This window comes from Natator depressus, chromosome 13 (genome assembly GCF_965152275.1).
Source record: "Natator depressus isolate rNatDep1 chromosome 13, rNatDep2.hap1, whole genome shotgun sequence".
Classification (NCBI taxonomy): Eukaryota; Metazoa; Chordata; order Testudines; family Cheloniidae; genus Natator; species Natator depressus.
In genome coordinates, this window is record NC_134246.1 from 15985389 (window position 1) to 15997369 (window position 11981).

Genomic DNA, 11981 nt, shown 5'->3' on the forward strand with positions numbered 1-11981 from the left:
CGGGAGGGTCGCTTTACTGTTTCCTCATAAATTTATCAAGGATGAAGCAAAAATTCAGAAATACTGCAGATCTCAACAGAAGAGTTGCACGTGTGGCAACATACCCTCTGTTTGCAGAGAGACAGGAAACCTGCCGAATTGTTGCTATTTATAGGAAATCTGGCAGTAAAAAGCTGTGATAATAGAAGATCTCAGTAAAGTGGTGTGACCTATAAGGCAGACAGAACTATCCATAGCCTGAAAATTCATTCTGTTCATATTTTCAAAAATAAATTAAATCATTGGGATATTAAAAATAGTGAGATTGTAAACAGAAAAGGTGTATTTACAGTATAATTTGTCCCTCAACTTTAATCAGTTTTTGAATCCTGGATCCAACCTTCTGCCTCTGATTGGGATATGCAGTGAACACGTGATTTCTAACTTGGCCTCAGCTCTCCCCACACAATCCACAGCATGAAAATACTGCAACTGAAGAAAGTTTTACAGATCAAAGGGAAATTATCCCATTTATTAAGGTTAGTTTGCTTAAATGTTCATTGAGAAAGCCAACTAAAGAGAGAAACAAGAGTAAAGGTGCCTAAGTAAGGTCCTTCATCATTCCAACTCATACTAACAATGATTTGTTCAGCTTTTATTCTAAATTTACTATTATTTTGCCTGAATAAAAGAAGATGAATCTAAGTTGCCAACATGCGCTTCAGATTGGGTAGATATCAATACAGCACTCAGCAGGGTACCAGTGCCTCCCAATACAGATAAGAAAATCCCTGTCCCAGGGAGCTTACATGCTAATATCAGATGTTACATAATAAAGGAAAGGTACAAGATGGAAGAGAGGGGGTTGGAGGAGGAGGGATGGGGTAATAACAATGACGTTTCTTAGTGAGGGCTTATGCACAGCTTGGTGGAGTACAAACTTTGTTTTTATTAATAGAATAAAATACAGTAGCTTGAACCTGATACGGTGGAGGAGCAAGTGCCAATGAAAGGGTGTGATGTGGTCAAGGAAACAGGCAAGGAAGATGATCTTGGAGGCTATGTTTTGAATGGACTGAAGGTGGGTTCCATGCCGTGCAATTCATCATCCAGTTTTACTTTGCAAAATGTCATTTGTACAAACAATACAATCGAAATACTTCACATAGTTAGACTCAATATCCCAGCAAAGGGTCAAAGGCCTTCAGAAGCATAAAAGCAATTTGCAGTTGAGATTGATAGTGAAACAGTCACAGCAGCACAGTGAGGCAGGGAGTCTGTTCCAGATGTCAGGAGTTGCAGAGGAGACAAGTCCTGCACCAACAGTGATAAGATTACATGGAAGGAAGGGGGAAAGCCTAATGCCAGAAGTGTGGGGGAGAGGAAGAAAGGAAAGACAAGCACTGCACAAACATCAACTCTGCATTCTCAGTACTCGGGGAGGGGCTGCCACTGGAAGTAGCCCAAGGAGAGACCACAGGACTACATGCATTCAGTGGAACAACTCTTGTACCCTTGTAAACTGTGGCCACTATTCCAGACTATAGCCTTCTTGCAGGTTGTAGGAACTGGATTCTATCGCCTCCTAAACCCCAAGGGTTGGGAAGGAAGGGGGTATCTGCATTTCACCCCAGTGAACAAAGATTCACAGTTTAAAATACTTGTGAATGAATAGTTTGAGTGATATCCAGACATGGATAGGAAACTTGCTTCTTATGGAGTGAGGATGATATTTAGGCAGCACCAGCTCGCTCGCTACACATGTGGATGAGCAAAAGAGAAAAGGTCAACTGTATAATCTTAGCAGCAGAAAATTACAACACACTCTGGATTAAAGATTTTGACCCCATTCACACTAAAAACTACAAGCATGTAAGGTAAATTCACTTCCCATGGCTGGGGCTCCTAGGCACTATCGCAAAAGACATAATTAATAAAGCAAATAAATACTATTGCAGTATTTCTCAACCTATTCTATAGCAGGACCCCTCCAATTTAGCAACATGGAAAGGACAGGGTGTCATGACCCTCCCCCCCCATCTGAGAACCCATGAACTAATGAGATGTCTTTACGCAGCTACAGCAAGATTACTACAGAAGGCAGGAGCAGATCAGTGGCTAAGGGAAGAGAACGCAGTCTGGATGGAATGCAAGGGCAGCAACAGCAGCTAAGGAGGAGTAGGAGGGGAAAAGTTCAGGAGAGCAACATTCAGAGGCCAGGAAGGGAAAACCACGAAATCACAAAATGGGTGGAGGGGAGGAGCAGAACAAGGCACCAAACACATGGAGGCAGGACATAATCCGTTACCTGACATCTGTTTTCACAAGAGCAGCAACACCACAATAAGCTGCACAAATGGAACAAGATCAATTTAACCTGCAAACACACGTATTAATAATGCTAATATTTTGCACCTCAGTGACATTTCACTCTTTGTAAACATTAAGAAATTAAGCTTCAAACACCACCTCCATTTTACAGATGGTTAAACTGAGCCACAGAGTAGCAGAATGACTTGCCTTAGAGCACACAGTGAGTCTGTGGCACTAAACCAGTAGGAGACATCTCAGGCACCTGCTCAAGTTTATGAAAGGAATCTAAGACTCATACACCTGCCTAGCTGGTGAGACCAAAGCTTTGGCAAAAGAACTCAGCCATGGCAATATTACCAGAGGAGGGACTGGATGCAATGTGTGTTTGCACAGGAAATATATATGTACCATTTACTGAGTGGTGTGGATTCTTGGTCAGATATTGTATATGAAGTTCCGCCAAAAACTTATTAGTTTTATTTCACTAACCAATGAGGCATGGTTTAAAAAAAATAACCTGAGCATGTTTAGTCTGAGAAAAGACAACTGAGAGAGGACCTGATTACAATCTTCAGATATGTTAAGGGCTATTATAAAGAGGACTGTGATCAGTGGACATGGAGAACAATTGAAGGTAGGACAAGAAGTAATGGGCTTAATCTGCAGCAAGGGAGATTTAGGTTAGATATTAGGAAAAACTTCCTAATTGTAGGGATAGTTAAGCTCTGGAATAGACTTCCAAGGGAGGTTGCGGAATCCTCATCATTGTAGGTTTTTAAGAACAGGTTGGACAAACATCTGTCAGGCATGATCTAGGTTTATCTGGTCCTGCCTCAGCATAGGCTGGACATAATGACTTGTTAGGTCTCTTCCAGCCTTACGTTTCCACAATTCTATGAAATAAGTGTATTGCTCATACAACACCATAAACAGGCCTGGCAAAGGAGAGACAGAATCCCTACATTAGCTTACTTTCTAAGGGCCCTGATTCCCCTCCCACTGGCATCAGTGGAAGTTTTGCCAAGGACTTCAACAGGAAGAAGACCAGACCCCATGACATTGCATGACAACAGAAGATAAGCATTTGGCAAGCAAGGCCAGGGAAAACAAGCAGGACTCGTGCTACTAATAAGATCACGTGTTTCTTTTGTTAGATGCATCTTGTAGGTTCCACAATTGCTTTATTCTTAAGATGTTATTGCTTTGAAGGGAAGGCTAAAGTTTAAAGGCCACAATAAATGAGATGCAAATATCCCCATTTTTTGTAGGTCTTTGATATGCTTAACCTGTAACGTGTCCCTAGAGTTTCCACCTCCTCCATAGACCAAGCACTGTAACAGGAAGGAAGAATGGAAGGAAATTTGGCTATCTTTAGAAAGCCTCAGCAACAGTCAGAAGAGTGCCTGTACAAAGGAGACAAGTAGCCAGCTGGCTAATGACATCTAGAGGCAGCTGGAGACAAACAATATTTACGTATTTATACATAAAAAGCAAATGTACACAGAAGCCCGTATGTTTGATTGTATCCCTCCTTCACCCCTCTGCATATTGCTTGCCTTCTTAGGTGGCAAACAACTTTACTTTGGGCCTGAAACGATGTCGTCTTCTGTGCTTGTACAGCACCTAGGACAAAGGGGTCCTGATTCTGATCAAGGCCTCTAGGTATTAGTGCAATATAAACATATAATATATAAAATAATACAATAACAACAGCATCTTGAATGCTCTAAATCACTTTTTCCTCACCAATTTATTTAATGATCAGATTTGCTCAGTTTACAAGTCAGGGCAGAAATTTTCTAAGTCTCAGCACTTACAGGCTCAACCTGGTGTCTGGAAACCAAGCTGTTTTTTATCCACTTGAGAAAGTGCCACCAGTAATAAAGATCATGGAATCCAAATTCAACAGGGAATTTTGAGGAAGATACACAAGATTACAGAATGGAGCTTTACCATTCCACAGCCTTGCAGCACTGCCAGCAGCAAAAGCTTTCTCTCCTCATAAGCTAATAACTTGATTCATGAGAGAGGCACCCTGCATTTTCAAAGCACAGTAGGAAAGATTTAAGTGCACAACTCCCATTAATATCACATGGCCCTATCTACATGCACACATAAATATGGGCAGGAAGTCTCAGAAATGCACTTGCAGATTTGTACACTTTATTTCCTAATGTGATTTGCATGGTTGTGGATGACAATTGCACATGCAAATAGATAAATCATCTGTTTGAGCAATTACCGAGTGTGCGCTTATAGTTACTACTTGTAAATCTGCGACACAGTCACGTAACATCAAGTAGCCATTTAATTACAGTCACGCATCAAGGCCTAGATTTTCTGAACTGTGTGTGAAGTCTCTGATAGCATAGGCCATCACGCTATTTGCACATACAAGTTTTGCCCACAGAATGCTAAAAACCTGGCCCTAAATGTCTAAATGGTAGTTGTCTCAATCAGAAGGATCTTCTGTCCAGCTGCAGACAGAGATTAAAAATATTAATATACTACGCCCTCTGTCTCCTTCCCTTTTGGATAGGAGGAGACTCTCCAAGAGTCATCACAGCCCTGTGGACTCTTTGAAGAATCATGGTGAAGATTCCAACTAACAAGACTTATCAGTATGCAGTGTAGCCCTGAAAAAGAGCTCTGTGTGTGGCCTGAAAGCTTGTTTCTCACCCCAACAGAAATTGGTCCAATAAAAAAATATTACCCCACCCATCTTGTCTCTCTAAGACTTACCAGAACAGATTTTCAGCTGCTGTAAACTGGCATAATTATATCAGGGGAGCTATGTCAATTTACACCTGCTGATGATCTGGCCCATCATGTCCATCAGAAGGTAAGTGCAATTCCCTAGCATACTTATAACTTTTATCACAATGAGGTGGAACCTGAGTCCCTGCTCGCTATTCCGGAAGAGAGGGGAGAAATGTTCCGCCTTGGCAGGCACTGTACATGATAGCACTGGAGAAGACCACTGCTGGGGGAAAAAAACACAATTTACTTTCTTCAAATAAAGACTACAACTGTTCCCCGTGAGCTCACACTACTAAAGGACACGCTTAGCATGTGGATATGTGTGCGCGTTTAATTCCTGAGAATTTTATTTCTTGTACTGAAGCCCTGTAAGGGATTCAAAAAAGTCACACTCAGCTATTTTTCCCAGCATGCATCAAGTTATAGCTTACCAGGAATGATGGGGCTACACAATTTCTAGCCTTTTTGCAAACAGTACATTTTACAGTATAAGCAGTAATGATTAACACACTAGCAACTGAGACACAGCGAAAGCAAAGTAAGTGTCATTCCACCAACTTCAGTGGAAGCTGCATCCATGGACTGAAACTGCATTTGGCTCCTGTCCTGCTTTGACTAAGGGCATGTCTACACTACCGTGCTACTTTGGCGCCTCTGCACCGCTGTAGTGCATCTGTTGAAGAATGACTCCACCTCTGCAAGAAACAGAAGCTATGTTGGCGGGAAAGCGTCTCCCGCCGACCTAGCATGGTGTGGACAGCGCTTAAGTCGATGTAATTTACGTTGCTCAGGGTGGTGTCTTTTCCCACCCCCTGAGCAACGTAAATTACATTGACTTAAGAGGTCGTGTAGACCAGCCCAAAGTCTACCAGGCACACAAGGAGAGGGCATTTGTCAACATCACTAACCCTCCCATGATCGGCAGTCTTTGGTCACAAGGACTGGAATAAGAAAGGATACAGGACAGGAGTGATGTTTATGTTCATTAAAAAATAGCTTAAGCCAATTCCAGCCAGACTGACATTATTTAATGCTTTACTGTTGGAAGCATTACTTACCATTGTGCACTCCATATGAGGGCATAATAAAAAAAAGAGAAGAGATACAAACTCTAAGAGATTACTTGACACTGTCTTTTTAAAATACCCCAATGGGATGGCAAAGCAGGCTTAGACAAAGCCAACATCCTGTTTTTACACTGGACTCAGCTGCATGTGTTCAACTGTTTCATAGCAATTGTGAAAACAGGGAAAAGTAGACTGAGCCCCTAATTATGTCTACTGCACTTTCTGTAACAGCTCAGAGGGGCCTATAACAAACTGCAGCATAAATCACACTCGTTTTCAACCACCTGTAATTAAGCACTTACTGAGCAGACTGCAACAAGCTCCTTTCAGGTGATTACGGAAATTATCACATTTATATGACAGACACCTGAAGCATCTCAGCATTAAGGGTCTGAGAGAAAACCCACTCAGAAAATTTCAGAGCTATGAAAACTACACAGGGTGGCATTTGATCCTTTAAGGCACTAAGAGCACCAGGTCAGGTTGGCATTAGTCCGCCTCTGTCCCCTTTTGGGACTGCAGTCATATTTAACTTGAAGTGTTTAATTAATACAGACCTCTGAAGTTCTCAATGCTTTTTGTTGTAAAGAAATAAAAGTGAAATGAAAACAATCACTATTTCACTTCTCAACCTAAGATGAAAAAAATACATGTGGGGTCTGGCCTTGAGAGTTTTCCTTTCTGTTTATTCCTTCATGCAAAACCACTGACCACAACATAAGGCCTGCCACGTTTTCTGCAACTTGGTTCTCTCTTCTCTGCCCTTCTCCCACCTATTTAAAGCCACTTTCCTCTCTTGCCACTCCCCTGTGAACTCCTGCACTGGCTTCCTGTTTCTCACCACACCAAGTTCAAACTCCTCCTCCCCTCCTTCAAAGTCCTATATAATCTCAGCCCTGCCTAAGCATCATTCATTTACTCCCAGGTTCAGCATTATGCCCCTATTCATCCCTGCGCCATTTTCTAGTTCTTGTGCTTCAAGAGTCCTCTCTATCTCTTCTTTAAAACACTCGTCTTCCAGGAACCCTACCTTCCTTACTCTCCACACCAGTAACCACTCCCTCCATTACACAAACTGCTGTCCTGGATCTGGTGTATCTTAGCCTGTAACCATTTCAGGGCAGGGAACGTATGTAAAGTGCCATGTTAATTTACAGCAGGCAATATCACAAATATTAATTTACAATAGGGAATATTAAGAAACAATATCAAGTTTCTTCTACAAGGTTTTCCTCCAAGCTCTTATCTCCCACTCAAAAGTTAAACTTCCTTTGTCAGAACCTGAAGGACTCCCTGGGAAGTTAATGGAGACCAAATGAAACAGATGACTCTTCAAAATAATTGAACTGAAGAACTACACATCTCTAAAAAATACTGCAAGTGCACACAGAAACATTCTAATATTTCTTGAAATTAACTGATTCTTCAGTAAGATGCCCTCCAATGTCAGGTTCAGGATATTACAAGAAGAAAACAGTAGAGAGGGAGAGGGGAAACATTCAAAACATAACAGGAAACAAGAGCACGGAATTTTGTAAATGAGACAAACAGATATCTTTAGATCAAAACAAAAAATAAATCAGAGTCTCTTGCAACTCTAGAGGATATATTTGGACCAGATAAAGTTATTTACTCCCATGGAGCATGGGCCTAGCAGTCACAACTTAGACTCTGATGTAACTTTGAGTTTGTTAAATGTTCTTCTGGACTCCACAATGCCTTTGTCATGCTTCTATAGGTTCTTCTTCATCCAGCCTCAGATGTTTCAATTATCATGACCAGTCAATGAACATAATTTAAAGTTATCTTCTCCATGAAGAAGATTGCATATGTTGTACATTAACTTTTCCTTCTAATTTTTTTAATAAGTAGTAGCATGAGTTTTAGATGGTTGCTGGTGTTTATTGGGTGTTTTAAGTTTAAATTCAATTCTTGCTGATGATGATGATAGAGCATAGAGCTGAGCTAGCAAGGGCAGGCCCCCTGGAAAGAAACATTTAAGAATATCCCACACATGCCATAGTTAATTTGTAAATAGAGATTGGATTATTCTGTCATATCATCTACATTGAACAGGATACAAGGGTGTGCAAGAGCAAACAGAGAACAGTGTTAAAAAAAGTGGTTAATTTCACGTGGAGAGGCAGGACGGAAAGTTACAAATAACAAAGATCATATGTTGTTTTTAATATTCCTATAGGACCAAACAGGCTGGGTGCTCAGCTGCAACTTGGAAGATGTAGCCAATTTCAATGTGGGATAGTGAATATTATAGTCCAGCGGTTCTCAAACTGTGAGATCCCAACCCTGTTTTAATGGGGTCGCCAGGGCTGGTTTAGACTTGCTGGGGCCAGGGACTGAGGCCAAAGCCTGAGCCCCACTGTCTGGGCTGAAGCCTGAGGGCTTCAGCCTTGGGCAGTGGGGCTCAGATTATAGGCCCCTGCCGGAGGCTGAAGCCCTTAGGCTTTGGCTCCTTCTCCCCCAGAGCAGTGGGGCTTTGGCTTTGACACCCCTGCCCCCTCCCCCCAGGGTGGCAGGGCTTGGGCAGGCTCAGGCTTCAGTTCCCCCTCCTGGGGTCATGTAGCAATTTTTGTTGTCAGAAGGGGATCACGGCACAATGACATTTGAGAACCCCTGTTCTAGTCTTACATATTATTATGTATTACTTATGTTGTTTTGCAAGACAGATAAAGATGGAGTTCCTGCTCCAAAGAGTTTACACTCTAAGTAACACTGCAATAAAACTTATTTCTATAACAAATGGCTCTAAATCTGAGACTGATAGCACGAAACACCAAAAGTGGATAGCTAGTCAAGTTTCAGAACTTCTCATTTTGCATTTTAGGCAAAATTCCCTCCACTCTTGTTTATAGGTTGTATTATTAAAAATATGCTTGCCCCTGGTCCACTTAAACAGCTTTGAAGAATTCAGCTAATCAAATTCTGGATCTGATAACTGGTCTCAATGGTACAGTGAGTATGGAAATTCTTTGGGGATCTTGGTGACAGGGAAACTGCATGGATTTACACCTTGAGTAGGTACAAAGAGGAAAGATCTCAAAGCTGTGGGCTCAGCTAAGTAGCCTGGTTAAATGCACAGTACAGAGAAAAACACATGGGGAGATGAAAGGGGATGAGCAGGAGGAGGGGAGGGGAAGGCAGGGGTTGAAACAAACGCAGACAGGGGAGGTGACAGGGGATACTACACTTTCCGGCTTGGGAAGTGTTTGAACAATTAGAGCAGCGTAAAGAATCACCTGGCTCCACACCACTACCTCTGACCTAGATAATAAATAAGCAGGGAACTGTACTGCCAACAAAGGGGCGAGGAAGAGGAGCTGGCATAGGAGGAGCAGCAATGATCCGGGGGAATTTTCCCACGTCAGGGGACAAGTTTAACCATCTTGCCTGGCCTGGGGACCAGGTCCGGCGCCAAGGCACAGAAGAGAGTCACCCCTCATCACATCCACACCCGCTATCGGGTGGGAGCGAGCTACAGGTCAGAGGGGAGCGACCCTCAGTCACCTCCGCTCCTCCCACGCCTGCCGCAGAGCGAGCTATTCCCCTCCCTCCGCTGAAAGTGGGGGGGGCAAAGGCAGGGACGTGCCCCCAACATCCTCCCCGAGCACCGGGGAACCTTCCCCCCCACGCTTCTACCCCACCCCCACACGCTACCCAGCCCCCTAGTGCCCCCAGGGACCCCCCCATCCCCTGGGGCCCCTGCAAGCTAACGCCCCCACTGCCTCCGCGCCCCGCTGAGACCGGCCGGCCCGCGCCTACCTCCTCCTCCCCAGGGGGCAGGCAGAGGGCGAAGCGCTGAGCCCCGCTCTCCTCCGCCTGGGGCTCCGGTTGCTCGCGGAGCAGCTGCAGCATCGCGGCGGCGGCGGCGGCTCCCTCCTCCCGGCCCCCGCCTGCGCTCATGGCAGCCCCGGCTCCTCCCGGCCCAGGCCCGGCGGCTGCACAGCGAGCGCCGCCCGAGCGCTTCCCCCAGCCTGGCTGCCCGGATGCGCCCGGCCGCTACCGCCGAGCTAACGGGGCAGCCTCCCGCTGCGGCCGCTCTGGCGCCCGGCAACCGAGCTCGGGGCGCCACCTAGCGGGGCGAAGCGGGAACGGTGGCCGCCGGCTGCGCCGCGCTGCCCGCGGGGGCAGGAGCCCGACTGCCCTCCGGCCTGGAGCTGGGCCCCGGCGAACGCGCCGCCGTCCCGCCTTCGCCGGCCGCTGGGGGGCGCTTCCCGCCCCGCGCGGGGGCTCGGTGGGGACCCCCCGGCTGGGCCGCGGCTCTGCTCCTAGGGCAGCCCTGGCGGCAGCAGCCGACGCCCGCCCCTCTCCCGTGGCGGGGCAGCTCGTTCCGTGCAGCCGCGCGTGGCTGAGAGGGGCCGCCCACGCGGCAGCCTCCGGCACAGAGGGTGGGGTGGTGTTTTGCCGCCGCCCTCCTGCTGCAGCCCCGGGAGCGCCCCCTCTCCCCAGGCTGGGGGAGGGGGTTGGAAACCTTGGTTAATTGTTCTGGCAAAGGGGAACTCTCCCCCCCCCCCGGGAGCCCCCGGTGCCCAGCCCGCCCCTAGCTATCACCCAGGCCCCTGCAACAGACCCGGGGGCATCTGCCCTGCCCGTTGCTAAAGCAAGACTGCGCCTTGCCATAGAGCCGAGCGGGGACCAGCCGCTTTCGGAGCTGGGGCTGCCCCGCTGGCAGATTCGTTGCCGTGTAAAAGCATGACGCGGCAGCGGAGGGAGGAAGGCTGGCTCTTCTCCTTGCCTGGTTACATTAGACATTCAGCGCTTGTCCACCTGGGAGAAGGCGCTGCGGCCGCGGGCTGGAGAAGCAGTGAAATTACAACTTCAGGAAAACCGAGCTAGGGGAAGGGCCTGGGGTCAGCCAGTTTGAGGGGGGGGGGAGATTCACCCTTCTTTAACTCCAAGGCGAAACGACCCCGCAGGAGCCAGGACAGCCTTCCTAAAGATTCACTCCCAACTTTCCAGTTAAGACGATGCACACACCTGGAAAGACCAGACTCGACATACCTGATACATCTAAGGGTATGTCTACACTACGGAATAAGGTCGAATTTATAGAAGTCGGTTTTTTAGAAATCGGTTTTATATATTCGAGTGTGTGTGTCCCCACAGAAGTGCATTAAGTGCATTAACTCGGCGGAGTGCTTCCACAGTACCGAGGCTAGAGTCGACTTCCAGAGCGTTGCACTGTGGGTAGCTATCCCACAGTTCCCGCAGTCTCCGCTGCCCATTGGAATTCTGGGTTGAGATCCCAATGCCTGATGGGGCTGAAACATTGTCGCGGGTGGTTCTGGGTACATATCGTCAGTCCCCCCTTCCCTCCCTCCCTCCCTCCATGAAAGCAAGGGCAGACAATCGTTTCGCGCCTTTTTTCCTGAGTTACCTGTGCGGACGCCATACCACCGCAAGCATGGAGCCCGCTCAGGTAACCGTCACCGTATGTCTCCTGGGTGCTGGCAGACGCGGTACGGCATTGCTACACAGTAGCAGCAACCCATTGCCTTGTGGCAGCAGACGGTACAATACGACTGGTAGCCGTCCTCGTCATGTCCGAGGTACTCCTGGTCGCCTGTGTGAGGTCGATCAGGAGCGCCTGGGCAGACATGGGCACAGGGACTAAATTTTTAGTGACTTGACCAGGTCATTCTCTTAAGTCTGGCAGTCAGTCCTATTGAACCGTCTTATGGTGAGCAGGTAGGCAATATGTCCTTCTGCACCGTCTGCTGCCAGCCAAAGATGTAAAAGATAGATGGAGTGGATCAAAACAAGAAATAGACCAGATTTGTTTTGTACTCATTTGCCTCCTCCCCTGTCTAGGGGACTCATTCCTCTAGGTCACACTGCAGTCAC

At 46.6% G+C, this 11981-nt stretch overlaps 1 protein-coding gene across 7 annotated transcripts in view; it reads right to left on the reverse strand.

Annotated features, from left to right (window-relative positions):
- BCAS4 (breast carcinoma amplified sequence 4) overlaps nt 1-10089 on the reverse strand; it is a 59464-nt gene extending 49375 nt beyond the window's left edge. For 4 of the 7 annotated variants that reach the window (XM_074969999.1, XM_074969994.1, XM_074969996.1 and 1 more), the window contains exons 1-2: nt 9900-10089; nt 6111-6119 (exon numbers count right to left, since the gene is read on the reverse strand). In XM_074969999.1, coding sequence (XP_074826100.1) covers nt 6111-6119; nt 9900-10040 — 150 coding nt within the window. In that variant the 5' untranslated portion in view covers nt 10041-10089. The remainder of the gene's footprint in view (nt 1-6110; nt 6120-9899) is intronic. The other 3 variants (XM_074970000.1, XM_074969995.1, XM_074969998.1) reach the window with 1 other exon arrangement.
- Between the last annotated feature and the right edge of the window lie 1892 nt (nt 10090-11981).